Source organism: Eulemur rufifrons, chromosome 7 (genome assembly GCF_041146395.1).
Source record: "Eulemur rufifrons isolate Redbay chromosome 7, OSU_ERuf_1, whole genome shotgun sequence".
In the NCBI taxonomy this organism is placed as follows: Eukaryota; Metazoa; Chordata; class Mammalia; order Primates; family Lemuridae; genus Eulemur; species Eulemur rufifrons.
Window position 1 is genome coordinate 229,429,291 of NC_090989.1, and position 14,846 is coordinate 229,444,136.

The following is a 14,846-nucleotide window of genomic DNA, read 5'->3' on the forward strand; positions in this document are numbered from 1 at the left end:
TTCTTAAAGCAAAGCTAAGTACCTTCTGAACTGCATTAAGTTCTGGCAAGCTTACTTATACCACTAATGTGATGATCTTATGAACAAGTCTGAACTTTACATCTCAAACTAGCACTGATATATTATGATTTAGGTGGTGAAATACTGGCCAGAGATTTCATCAAGCCATGGATTCTTGGTTTGGCGATATCTTTTAAGAAGAGATGATGTTGAACCTGCTCCTTGGACCTCAGAAGGAATAGAACGGTCAAGGAGATTATGTCTACGTTTACAGGTTAGATTACATTTGTCTAGACTACTGTGTGTTTTTAAAATTGTACACCTCTACTATCTACATGCCTTAACTCTGGATATAACCCACAGCAATTGATCAGTGGACTATAAGGGGTGAGGAATAAGATCATGCAAATGTACAGAAGGAAGAGAAGTAAAAAGGTAGCATCCTCGGTGTCAACCTGGCTAGGACCAAGGGTTGTACTTGAGAAAAACTGGGTTTGTCAGTAAAAAGTAAAATATTTTCACTTCAATTTGGAAATGCCTTGAAATGTGAGGGAAAGGGATTCATAAAATTTAGGTGTGGTAGACTTTGAGAAGGGACATTTATTCTAGAGGGCCCAGGGGTGTGTCTCTGGTAGGGGAAGGGTGGGGAGGTGGCTTATGAGAGTGGTCTGCTTTCTACCCTTCTCACTTTTCCTCACCCCTTTTTTCTCTCTCCCCCGCAAAGCTGCTTCCCTGCCCTGCCACCACCTTTAGTGCTTTGCCTTTTTTTCCCCTTTGCCCATGTTCAGCTGTTAACCCATGAAAGACTTTATTGGTTTTGTGTGCATAGTGGATGGTATGGCTGCATTCCCCCTTCACTGCCTGTATACCCTAGATTTTGTCCCTGACACTGACTTCAGAGCATGGTTTGAGTTCATCCCCCATCATTCCCTGTTGTTGTGCTTCCCGGAAAGACTGCCAGCTTTGTCATTTCCCCTGGCTCTGCCCACACTGCATGTGTAGGGGCTGAACTATGGGCAAGTGTCTGACCACCCAGGCAGGTGAGTGTGTGTTTTCTAGTGCAAGTCTGTTTCTATATTTTTCTTTTTAAATTCGTAGAACTGATTAAACAAGAGCCATCAGTTGATAAAATAGCTACCAAAATTATTCTTTTTGTAACTCAATATTAAAAAATTTGTCATTCATTTTCAAGATTTTTCAGATCCCAATCTTCAGAGCATTGTTCTAAATAGGTTAGATTTGAAACTGAGCAGAGCATGTGATCCCATCTATGATGAGTTTATAATATCATTGATGTTTATAATGTCATTGAGGCCTAAAACATTTAGAGCTTTTAAGCATGAGCATTATCATAAAGCATACCCCTGCCACTGCAAAAAAAAAAAAAAAATAGCCATTAAAACATCAGGATAATAGGTAGAATTCTTTAAAGTGTTACCCTTAGCTGGTAGCAGATTTAGTAATTTAGTCATTTTAAGTCTTCTGAAAGCCCCACCCCCACTAAGCATAGGAGGTAAGAAATTTGGCCCTTAATGTTTTTATTTTTGATTCCACAATTTACTGTGATTCCATCTATTTGATTACCATCTGTTGTGCTCTGTGGTTGATCCTTATTTACCTTCATATCTAGATTCTACTTTTCTTAAACTTTAAGCTACCTAGTCATGACTCCTGAAGACTTAACCTTTCCTCTCTTAGATCTGAAACTAAGATCATTGTATTACAAAGTGGAATCTGTTAGTGAAAGCTCTGTGGTTTTGCACTGAATTCGGGATTTGAATAGTCATTTGTCCTTTGAACCCTTTTTTTCTTTAATGTCTATATCCTTTCTTTAATTAAAGTCTTTAGATTTGGGGAAAGTGTAGTCCTCCCCTTTTAAAAAATTTCTCAGGATCTGGAACCCCCTTCTCTGTGGAGCTTAAATCTACATTTTACTTCTCCCCTCCCCCCATTATCAGTATCCAGCAGGTTACCCTTCAGATAAGGAAGGGAAGAAGACTAAAGGACAGTCAAAGAAGCAGGCCAGTGCAGCCACGAAAAGACCAACTACAGATGGTAGGTAATGATTGTAGAACATAAATTCTAATAACAAACTTTGTAATAAAGAGAAATATTAAGAGAATAAATTGAGACTCATAAGAAATTAAAAGCAGAGAATTTTTCGGGGGGTAGAGGATAGATCTTTTTGTATATTTTTAATAGTATCAGAACCAAAGTAACAGCAAATATAAACTCCAGGGGAAGTTAGATGCTGCTTTATGCTGGTTATCTTCCTGCTAAACATCACTGGTGCCAGTGAACTCTTGTTTCATAGTTCTACTTAGAACCACTTGTAAGTCTGCTGATACATTTTTTTAAATAAACCTAGATGACTGTCCAAGTGCCTCCAAAATGTTCAAAGCATCAGATTCACCAGAAGCAGTTGAGGCTTTCCAACTAACTCCTCAACAACAACATCTAATTAGAGAAGATTGTCAAAACCAGAAGCTGTGGGATGAAGTGCTTGCATCTCTTGTGGAAGGACCAGTATGTACAGATTTTTTTAAATAACATTCTAATATTTAACAAATGATGAAAAATTTTCTTATAAAGTATGATATTCACAAGTCAGTCAAAACTTGATCCTTCTGTCTAGTTTTCTCATCCAGTGCCACCACCTTTCTAATATAATCTAAAGCAATACATTTAAGTAGTCTTACATTTATTTTAAGTCTCTTAGATGTTGGTTTTTGACTTCTCTATGCCTGAACTAATTCTGGGAAGAATTTTCAGTTGTAAAACACAAGCAACCTAATCTAAAGCTCACCAGGAAAGTTTTTGTTGTGGTTGAAAGTTACCTAGTATCGTAAGTTTTAAGCAATTCGGCACAATTTTCAAAACCTATATGTTCAACTTAGGGATAAAATAAGCCAGTATTGATTTACTTAAATATTGTGTATTTTTAAAGCTTTTTCCTGTTTTGGGGCAATCATAAAATTTTTAAAGTGAAAAGAAATCACAAGATTATTGTGTGGATTTTGTGTTAAGCTACGTTAAGCAAATAAAGCTTTCTTATCAAATCCCCAAAGTTGGAGGCTTCAAATGCAAATTATCTGTTCATTCCTTGCACACTTGCTTTTATTGTGTCTTTAATTTTGCTTATAAATTTGAATCTATTAGATACTGACCCCTTGTCATTTGTAATATAATTACTTTTCTGATTTTTTTCCCTCCAAAGTGTTGATATGCAGCTATTGTGGGTGAGCCCTAGTAGCCTCTCTTGAAGTTCATCTTGTCGTCTTAGTAATTTCTTCTTTCCAATTCTCTTTATTTATCTAATTGCATTAGTTAGGAAAATCTTATAAGTCTGAAATGGAGTTAATGAATATATATGCTTTCTATCTAGACTTAAAGAGAGCTCTTAGATTTTTGTGTTGCTTGTTTGAGAGATAGTCATCATTGTATTAAGGAATAATCTAATATAATTTTTAAACTCTTAGAAATGAGTGAAATTTATCAAATACCTTTTGGATTTATATTGGAATCATCATTTCCTTTGCCTACAAAACTATAAACGGTGGTATGTTGGGGTTATCCTTGGTAGAATGAGGCTTATGTGCTTAGAGGACAGAGGAAAAGTGATTTCACTCTGTGGGAAGTTACTTTTTTAGCCAAGAGACTCAGGCATAAGAAGAGTCTGACTCCCATCCTGAGCAAGAGCGAGACCCTGTCTCTACTAAAAAAAATAGAAAGCAATTAGCTGGACAACTAAAAATATATAGAAAAAATTAGCCAGCCATGGTGGCACATGCCTGTAGTCCCAGCTACTTGGGAGGTTGAGGCAGGAGGATTGCTTGAGCCTAGGAGTTGGAGGTTGCTGTGAGCTAGGCTGACACTACGGCACTCTAGCCCAGGTAACAGAGTTGAGACTCTGTCTCAAAAAAAAAAAAAAAAAGAAGAGTCTGACTCTATTAGATTAGGTTTATTTTCACTGAGAGCAAGTGAAAATACTTTAAGCAGTTGTTAATCAGTCTAATTATTCTCTGGTTGTAGCAAATACAGCTGGTTAGTGATAACTCAGGTGAATTCTAACTGTGGATAGGCAGGGGGAAAAGTAGCAAATATAGATGGAGGAAAAAGCCACCTGAGTGCACGTGGAAATTCTTTTCCCTGTGGGTGATATCCCACTGGTGACAGGATCTGACCTGCCTACGTCAAATTATTGTGACCTTGTTGCTGATAATTGCTCTGGATGTATATGTACTATCACCCTGGACAACTTTCATGCCCATCCTCTTCAAATAAGCTGGGAACACATTAGACAGAAAAACCAGTTGTTAGCCAACAGTGACTTTATATATGTATGTATGTATATACATTTATATACAGACTCCTTCCCAAGGCCCTGTGTGGTGAATAGCCCAACCTACATCTGTAGTCTCCTCTTGCTACCCTCTTGTGCCCAAACTGCTTTGATGACAGCCGTCTCTGTGCTATTTAAACACACTCGATTTGTTGCTGCCCGTGGGCCTTTTCAACGCATACTGTCTTTCTGACTGTAATTCTTTGTCTTCGTGTGGCTTCCTCCTTTATATCCTTTAAATCTACATAAATAATACACTCCTCAGAGATGCCTTCTGCCCCTACCCTTGGTCTGCTCTCCTATAGTAATGTAAGTCCCATGAGAGCAGAGACTTTGCTTTCTTATTACCACCATAGATGAGTGTCTAGGAACATTGTAGAAACTCAAAATACCTATATTACATATACCCATGTTATAGACACATGTAAGTGCAGGGAAAATAGTGGTCATTAACAAAGCAGTTTGTCAGGGAGAAGAGGGTACTTGATACAAACTTTGGGTTTATACAACATCTCATAAGTGCCGTATTTTTTAATGTGTCATACAATACTTTGTTCATTATAGTACACTTGACTTTTTATAATTCATCATAAGTCAGTATCAAGATATCTTTTAGAATATGGCATTTGAATTTTTAACTTAAAATTCTTATAAATTGTACTTTTTCTATTAATATAAAAAAAACAAAAAATACACTTCCTTACTACCAAAAATAACTGAATGGAGGATTATCCTTATGACTACTCAGAAAAAACTACCTTTCCTTCTAGTTTAATAGAAACAGCCTGGGTAAAATGGAATCGGTAACAGCTTTTGAAGAGTATAGGGGTATCCATTTGATCATGTGCTTTAGGTAGCTCTACCTCTTATAATTTTGTCCCACTTTGAACATTTTGCATCAGGAAAATATGGGACTTTTTGTATGGAGACAAAATATCGCAGAATAATCCTAGGAAAATAAATGTTGATTCTTTCTGGTATTAGACATGACAGAGTATTAGTGCCGAATGCTTCTATTAAAGCTTCAAAAAATATTCAAGTTTTGTAACAGCGAAAGATTGAACAGATAATGCATATTCATACACTGGAATACTGTACAGTGCAGCTTTTTGAAAAAGACAACCAGTAGGTAATGGCCTTGAGACAAGCTGCCCATGATATTTTTAAGTAAAAATAGTTTATCCCTGGAATGTGAGATTTAGGGGGACTTTGCCTTTTTTCTTTATTTCTTAGTTTGAAACAGGGTCTTGATCTGTTGCCCAGGCTGGAATGCAGCGGGGCAATCATAACTCACTGTAGTTTTGAACTCCTGGGCTCAAGTGATCCTCCCACCTCAGCCTTCCAAGTAGCTAAGACTACAGGCACATGCCACCATGCCTGACTAATTTTTTGTAGAGATGGGGGTCTCCCTGTGTTGACCAGACTGAACTCTTGGTTTCAAGTAATCCTCCTGCCTCAGCCTCCGGAAGTGCTGGGATTACAAGTGTGTGTGAGCCACTGTGCCCAGCCAGACTTTGACTTTTTAATGCTATATATTTTACTTTGCAACCTTTCTAACCCCGATACTAAGATTTAAAACTAATGTGTATGGAATGCGGTTTCTTCAGTTTATTACGTAAGTTTGCTTGTCTCAAGTAGTTACAAGAGTGACTACTTTTTTTCTTATTAGAAAACATATTAAATATGAATAAGACCCTTTTGATACACAATAGACATTTTGGGGTACATGTGAAATTTTGATACATTCATATAATATGTAATAACTCAGGACGATTGAATATCTTCTATCACCTTAAACATTTTTTTTATGCTGGGAACAAATTATTTTCTGATAGCTGTATTGAAATATAAATTATTGTTTACCATAGTCTCCCCACTAATTTATTGAACAGTAGGCCTTATTTATCTAGCTATATTTTTGTATCCTTTAACCTCTAAGATACTTTTTTTTCTGATCATTTAGAATTAGTGTATTATGAACTGTTAACTTTCATTTTCCCTCCCTGTGGGTTCTAGAATTTTCTGAAAAAATTGGAACAATCTTTTATGTGTGTCTGCTGCCAGGAGCTAGTTTACCAGCCTGTGACAACAGAATGCTTCCACAACGTCTGTAAAGTAAGTAGAATTCCTCTTCTCATTTTCCATATTAGGCCTGATGAAGGCACACTATTCTCTACCTCTTTTTTAGTCAGCTAAGAAGCATTTTTCCATAAAGCCAGGATAGTTATGGAACCTTGCCAGTTAAGAAGCACTTAACTACATCTTGGTGGTAAATGCATGTTTTAATTCAATAGTAATGGTAATTCAAATATTGATATATATTGTTTGAGGCATTCTGTCATGTTGAGAACTATTGAGGACAGGTTGAAATGAAGAAGAAAGTAAAGTGTCATTTCTCTTCACTATGTAAATAGCTTGTTGTATATATTATAGTGCAAACTGGAAATAAACTTAATAAAGACTCTAAAACAGATTCTATCTGGCAGAATGCCCAGATGAATTGAATATTGTTATCAGCGTGGTATAAAAGGAAAGTTTGAGTTTTATTCAAGCCAAGTAGTGGTTGTGTGCCCTGACCGAACTTTAGAACTTCAATTTCTTTTATAAAATGGAAACAAATCTTCTGAGTTTGTGCTTAACCTTGAGTCAGTTAACTCTCTTTACTACATTTACTCCAGCTAAATATATTTTTTAAAGGCCCATTATGTGTTAAGTGATTTGATAAAATATATAACTTTAGTGCTAAGGAAGAGAATGCTGATTTTTTTTTTTCTCTAGGCCTCTGTCGGGAAAGAACAGGATTAAAATACAGCATAACAGATTAGGCTAGTGGAAACCACACATAATCTCCAACACCATCATTTTTCTGGATGAGGAAATTGAAGCACAAAGTAGTTAAATCATTTACCTGTAGTCTCATAGTGTATACCAGAGGTGGAACTAAAACCATCACTGTGGGCTTTTTCATGGTGCAGATTCAGGTCTTCACGGTTGTTCGTTTTGTACATTTTTCTTGTTACCAGACAGTAAGTTTCTAGTTCCCAGCAATAAATTGTTAAGTACTTTTCTACATGCCTTACCCTCAGATAAAATTGGGTGTTTTTTTTCCCCTTGGTTTTACTTTAGGATTGCTTACAGCGCTCCTTTAAGGCCCAGGTTTTCTCCTGCCCTGCTTGCCGGCATGATCTTGGCCAGAATTACATCATGATTCCCAATGAGATTCTGCAGACTCTACTTGAGCTTTTCTTCCCTGGCTACAGCAAAGGACGATGATCTGTCTGCTTCCACTCTATTGTTCCTGGTGGCTTTTTGGACAATAAAGAATCTAAAATGGGTGGGGAGGGTGGAAGTAATGGCGGACCACATCTCTCACGTTCTGAAGCAGCTAATCCTCTTCCCCACATAGCCATCATCTTATGTGTGTAGTAAGAGGCCCATTTCTCAACTGTCTTTTAAATATCAAAAGGTAGTTCCTGTCAGTAACAACTAGTCTTAATGAGTCAAAGCCTCAGCTGTAGTTGATATCCAAGTTACAATTTATTTTGCAACTACCTCAGGACAGAAAAGATTTATGGGGATTTTAAAAATCATTGAATAATTAGTTAAATGAAATTTTAGCTACACACTGCCTCCCAAATATTAGTTGTGCCTGGTTCTTGTAATTTGATTTTTACAGAAAAGGAAATGACACTTGAGATCTTTGGAATGAACGCAGCTTCTGTAATGTGCATAATACTTTTTTTAACGTCTGTTCCATTACAAAGTGTGTTTTGCAAGGACAGGTTCATTTTTTGGCCCACTTTGTGAGCTCCATTGTGCTTTTTTCTGGTGTTTTATGCAAGTTGACTACTAATGACTAATGAGAACAATAATGAATGCATTGTTGCAGCATTAGTGTAATGTGGTGTGGTTTTGCACTTAAAAGAAGTATTCAGATGCTGTAGTTGTAAATGTTCATGAAAACCCACTTCTGTACTAGTCAAACTGCTTTTAGTGAGTCTCACCAGTGGTTTTACATCTGCAGAGTATTGAGGGCTGTGCTGACTTTTGAGAGGATTTGAAATTGCTTCATATTGTGAACCTAAATTTTATATTCACTATATTCCCTAAAGTATACCTTAATAAATATTTTATGATCAGAAAAACTCATTTTGCTTTACTTTTTTACATTTGTCTGACTTATATTATAGATTTTTAAGAATCATTTCCAGGGTTTTTCATTATGCATGTTTAGTAAAGAGACATTTTTAATTTTGAGTTTGATAAGAACTAGAATGAAATCTTTAGCACTAAGAACAAATTTCATCCTGTTTTTTAATTTCAAAATGGGAAAAATTTTCAGAACACCTAAGTGACTATCTGTAATTTCTGTCTTATGTTCAACTGTGTAGCATAATCAGTGCTTCTAATTTCATAGCCATGAGAATATTTTAAAACATTCTTCTATTCTCTATACTCCTATATTTTCATCAGAGAAAAGTCTTAATGTGAGCAAGTCAGTCTTTCCACCCCTAAATTCTGAACCGTATAAATAACCAAGACTTACTTTCTACCAGTCTCTTGTACATTTTTATGTGTATTCATTTAATCCTTCTGACAACTCTTGAAGAGGCAGGTACTACTGTCTCCCTCTTTGGAGGAACATCTGTGGAACTGAAAGGTTAAGAAACTTGCCCAAAAGTCATACATCAACCAAGTGGCAGAGCTGTGCTGTAAACTTGGCAGCCTGAATCCAGAGCTAGTGATCTTTACTTCATGCTATATAAGCTTATAGGCTCTTACCCTTGGCTATGTGGCAAACTAGTTTCATTGCTTTTTCTGCATTCAGTTAAATTCAAAAGCAGATTCTGGGAATTGCAGATAGAATAGAGATTGGAGCTATGGTCACTTGGGTTTAGTTGTAGACACTGGAATCATTTTTATTTTGAAATATCTAGATAAGACCTTAAACTGAAAATCATTAAATTACATCATCCAGTGATATATTCCCTCTGGCACTGGCCACATTTCTGCATGAAGGGTGGGAAATATCTCCCAGTTTTACCTACTTGAACTGGTTTATTTCTACCACTAGCAAAATAACTAATTCCCACATTTCTGCTATGTTATTGTCCAAACTCTGCCATAACACAATAGGAAAGAAGTTGGATTATAGCTTAACATGTTCACAAATGTCAAGAATGGCCCAAAGCTAAGCAATATTTTATTCTTGAACTTTTTTAGTCAAGTTTTTTTACATAAACATTTCAGTTTGTACCTAGAGAATGGGGACTCTTAGAAAACATAACCACGGTAATATTGCCACATGTTAAAAAAAAAAAAAAAAAAACAGCAATTTCTTTACATCACATATCTAGTAAATGTTCCAATTTCTGTTGTCTCAAATGTCATAAATGTGTTTTAGTTGGTTTGCCTGAATCAGGATCCAAATAAAGACCTCACTTTGTGATTAATTGCTATCTTTTAAGTATCTTTTAATCTGTATGTATCCCCTAATCTTTTTTTCTCTTTTCACCTTTTGCAATTTATGTATTGAAATTGAATTTGTTGTTCTGAAGCATTTCTGACAGAATAGGTTTGCTGATGGAACCCTGTGGTGTAAGTTTAACATTTCTGTGAATTGGTAGTTAGAATTAAAGCATGACCAGATTCAGATTTGACCTAAGACTTCATAGGTGATTTGGTTGTCCTTCAGGTGGCACATAGTATTTGATTATCTCTTAGTCTTAAGTCTGAAAGATGTTTTCCCACTGGAATCTATTACATTTTGTAGGTTATAGTGATTACTATTAAGTATTCAATCACTTTCATATGGGTAGCATTTTTAAACATTTTTTTCTGATTAGATAGGGCCTCTAGTTTTAGAACTCACTTCTAATATGATTCACTCAACAAATAATGTGCATGCTAATATGTGTCAAGATATTAGGTAAACTTTGGGAAGGTGGCAAACATCTCAGTACTGTCACAGCCCTGTTACGACAACTTACCTAATAGAAAAGGGGGGCCAGGCCGGGCGCGGTGGCTCACGCCTGTAATCCTAGCACTCTGGGAGGCCGAGGTGGGCGGATCGTTTGAGCTCAGGAGTTCGAGACCAGCCTGAGCAAGAGCAAGACCCCATCTCTACTAAAAATAGAAAGAAATTATATGGACAGCTAAAAATATATATAGAAAAAATTAGCCGGGCATGGTGGTGCATGCCTGTAGTCCCAACTACTCGGGAGGCTGAGACAGGAGGATCCCTTGAGCTCAGGAGTTTGAGGTTGCTGTGAGCTGGGCTGACGCCATGGCACTCACTCTAGCCTGGGCAACAAAGTGAGACTCTGTCTCAAAAAAAAAAAAAAAAAGAAAAGGGGGGCCCTACCTATATGCTTAAAATTTTGGATTTTACTATAGATCCCACTTGTAAGTAGGATCTTATAAGAGCTGGGTAGAGACCTCCTCTGAAATGTCCACTGTCTGCCCATTAGGGACCAAGCCTTTCCCCGTTCTCCAGGACACCCTGATATGAGTGAATTGAGCTTGATGGCCCAGTCACCACCAGCTTACACGAGAAAGAGTTATGCTTGCTTGGCCTGGCTGGTCTCTACAGCCAGACCTTCACAATTCCTGAAGGAAGTGGTATTTAGTGACCTGGCTTAATCTGATCCTACACAGGAAAAAAAGAAAAAGTCACTGATATAAGAAATTGAGAGCTTCTTAGAGGGACCACACAGGCAGAACAAGTAACAGCTATTGAAAAAAAAGAATAAGATTTTACAACTATATCCTCAAGTGTGCCACTACATTGCATTGATAGAACAGGCTGCTGTGGGAAGAGTAATTTGGAACAAAACATTGTGAAAACAAAATGCAACAGACAAAACAACTGGAGACTGCCAAAATTTGTATTGCTAAGTAATCTGTTATTTATGAATATACCAGTTTATTCATCCACTGGTAAATATTTGGATTGTTTCCAGGGTTTTGCTATTATGAATAATGCTGCTTTGAACTATTGTATTTGGAAAACTCTTAAGAAACATGTACTTACCATATAACTGATCAACTTCACTATTAAGAAAAACAAAGACATGTTCAAAGTGGTTTATACCATCTTACGTTTCTGCCAGCAGTGTATGAGAGTTCTAGTTGCCCCACGTCCTCACTAACACTTGGTTTTGTCATTTCGTTTCATTATAAACCATTCTAGAGGGTGTGTAGTTCCTGTGGGAGACAAGAGTGGGTTGTGGTAGTCATATGTACTGTTCACCAGGTATTTCAGGCTCTGAAGTGCAAGTATTAGATTGCACTTCCTAGCCACCTTGTTTGGGTAAGGCCGTATGACCACTTGGCCAGTTAGTTGAGAGCAGAAATGTTATACATCACTTCTAGGCAGGGCATTTCATTGCCCTCCGGTGTTTTCTTTCTTTCCATGAAGACTACTAGCACCCCAGATAGCACTTTACTATTAGCCTAGATCCCAGAATGAGAATGATCCAGAGTCCCCGGCCAACTTGTGGACATGCAGTATGAGTGAGGGGTAAATCGTCAAGCCCCTGTGGTTTTTGAGTTGTTAGCACAGCATCACCTAGCCTATCCTGACTGACGGAAGCATTCCTAACTTCCTCGGCCTACCAGTAGTTACAGAATTGATTGTAATTGATCTTTTATCTTTATGTCTAGAACTTCCACTATTTTTAAACCAATTCTTTAATATTCAAGTCAGTTGACTATAAGCTATTAATAAGTTGGTAGTATAGTAGGCAACCCCAATGATCCCTTCCTCCTGGTCATTATGCCCTGGTATAAATCTCCTTTCCTTGAGTGTGGGCTAGGCTTAGATTCTCTTGTAATGAATAGAATACCGCAGAAGTGATGTGTCACTTCCAAGGTTAGGTCACAAAAATACTGTAGCTTCCACTTGGAGACCCCTGTCTCTTTCAGTCTGGGGGAAGTCAGCTGCTATGTTGTGAGCTGCCATATGGAGAGATACAATATGGCAAAGAACTGATGTCTCTGGCCAACAGCCAGCCTCCTCCTAAAGTCTACCAAAGACCCATAGAAATGAGCTTGGAAATGGGATCTCCATTGAGCCTTGAGATATCGTCAGCCCTTAATTGCAACCTTGTGAGACCCTCAACCATAGATGCCCAGCTGAACCATTCCTGACCCATGGAAACAGATAATAAATGTCCTAATCATTTGCTTTGGGGTAATTATCCAGCAAAAAATGACAAATACAGATAGGGTGATCTTAAGTGCCAGTTTGGCCTGGACAGACCGACCCAATTTGCACTTCTTGCTCCAAAACTGTGAATACCATCTTTAAAGTGCCCCAGGTTAGGTAACATCACCCTATTTATAGACTCAGTTAAAATCATCTATAACATAACTCTAAATTCACTTTTATTGCCAAAATATTCTTTCCCTACCATATCCAAGAAATTATGACTCATTGATAGCATTTTTCTCCTTGAGAAAATATGGGCATTTAAAAAATCTCTAGTGAGCAATAAAAGATGAGAAATGATGACTGGTAGAAGTATTATACAATAATCCCAATGACATTTTACCTGGAAATCCTCTGTCTTCAAGTAGCTTCTAACTAGGTTTCTGCCTGATTTCTTGTCTGATCACTCAAATATTTTAGAGTTAGAATTTACCCTAGTTGGTGTTTGTTTAAGCAATCATAGTAAAACTTACATGAGCTTTTGGGCTTATGTGCATCCACCACTAAAGTAACCCCCCACGCCACATAAGCTTTTTATCTGGGTCACAGATATTTCTTTAACCAAAAACAAAAAGTGTCACAAATGTGTGATCTCACCAAATCCATAAGTCCTTATAAAATACATCAGTTTTATAAAGTACAATCCCCCCAATTCACATTAAAAACTAACTTTTGGGCGGGGTACAGTGGCTCACGCCTGTAATCCTAGCACTCTGGGAGTCCGAGGCGGGTGGATCGTTTGAGCTCAGGAGTTCGAGACCAGCCTGAGTAAGAGCGAGACCCTGTCTCTACTAAAAGTAGAAATTATATGGACAACTAAAAACATATAGAAAAATTAGCCAGGCATGGTGGCACATGCCTATAGTCCCAGCTACTCGGGAGGCTGAGGCAGTAGAATTGCTTGAGCCCAGGAGTCTGAGGTTGCTGTGAGCTAGGCTGATGCCATGGCACTCTAGAGCCTGGCCAACAGAACGAGACTCTGTCTCAAAAAAAAAAAAAAAACAAACTTTAACTTTTTATTTTGAAGTAGTTAAAGATTCACAAGAAGCTGCAAAAGTGGTACAGAGAATTTCCATATACTTTTCACCCAACTTCCCCCAGGGATAATATACATCTTATGTAATCATAGTTATCCAAGCCAGGAAATTGACACTGGTACAATAATATTAACTATAGATTTTACTTGAATTTCACCAGTTTTAATATGAACTCATTTTGGGGTCTATGGTAGTTCTAGGAAATTTTATCACATGTAAAGATTTGTGTAACCACCACCATAATGAAGATAATTAACTATTCTACCACCACAAAAAAATCTCTCCTGCTACTTCTTTAGAGTCACACCCTCCCCATAACCCTAACTCAAGACATTAGTCTGTTCCCCATTACTGTAATTTTATCATTTCAAGAATGACACATAAATGGAATCATGCAGATTCACAGTATATATTAATAGCCTTGAGATTGGCTTTTTTTCCCCACAGCATGACATTAGCATCCATCTAAGTTATTACATATATCAGTTTCATTCTTTTTTATTGTTGAGTAATAGTCTAGTTCATTCATCTATTTACCCATTGAAGGACTTTTGGGTTGTTCTTAGATTTTGTTTGTTATAAATAAAGCTGCTGAATATTCATGTGCAGATTCTTGTGTGAAGATAAGTTTTTGTAACATAAGTTTTCATTTCTCAGTGGCATAATTATGGGTTGTATAAGTATGTGTTTTTTATAAGAAACTGCCAAACTAGCAAGACGGTAGCCATAGAAGTCGGAATCTGCTAAGGAGCGTGTAACAACTCACCTGCCGAATCAACTAGCCAAAAAAAAATTAAAAACAAAAAAACACTGCCAAACTATTTCCCAGAGTGTACCATTTTACATTCCCATCAGTAACGTGTGAGAGATACGATTGCTCTACATTCTTGCTAGCACTCAGTATTGTCAGTTATTTTTATTTAGCTGTTCTAATAGATGTGTAGTAGTATCTCATCATGATTTTATTTTGTATTTCCCTAATAGCCGATTATTTAGTCATCTTTTCATATGCTTATTTGCCATCCTATATATTCAGAAAATGTTTGTTCAAGTCTTTTTCCCACTTTTTATCAGATTATTGCTTACGGTTGAGTTTAGAGCTCTTTATGTGTTCTAAATAATAGGTTTTTTTGGTCAAACATCCATTCCCCGACCTCATAGAACCCCCCAATTCCTAAGGCGCACATCCAGGCCAGGTACCTCAATGGGACACATGGTTTCAAGTGTTGTGTTGTGTTCCCTCTTCATTCATGCT

General features: G+C 37.2%; 1 protein-coding gene across 2 annotated transcripts in view; it reads left to right on the plus strand.

Annotated features, from left to right (window-relative positions):
- The window catches only part of UHRF2 (ubiquitin like with PHD and ring finger domains 2), a 75,262-nt gene extending 66,775 nt beyond the window's left edge, over window positions 1-8,487 (plus strand). The window contains exons 12-16 of one of the 2 annotated variants that reach the window (XM_069476467.1): window positions 134-274; window positions 1,959-2,055; window positions 2,369-2,526; window positions 6,359-6,457; window positions 7,469-8,487. In XM_069476467.1, the coding sequence (XP_069332568.1) occupies window positions 134-274; window positions 1,959-2,055; window positions 2,369-2,526; window positions 6,359-6,457; window positions 7,469-7,615 (642 nt within the window). In that variant the 3' untranslated portion in view covers window positions 7,616-8,487. The remainder of the gene's footprint in view (window positions 1-133; window positions 275-1,958; window positions 2,056-2,368; window positions 2,527-6,358; window positions 6,458-7,468) is intronic. The other variant, XM_069476469.1, reaches the window with a different exon arrangement.
- The last annotated feature ends 6,359 nt before the right edge of the window (window positions 8,488-14,846 follow it).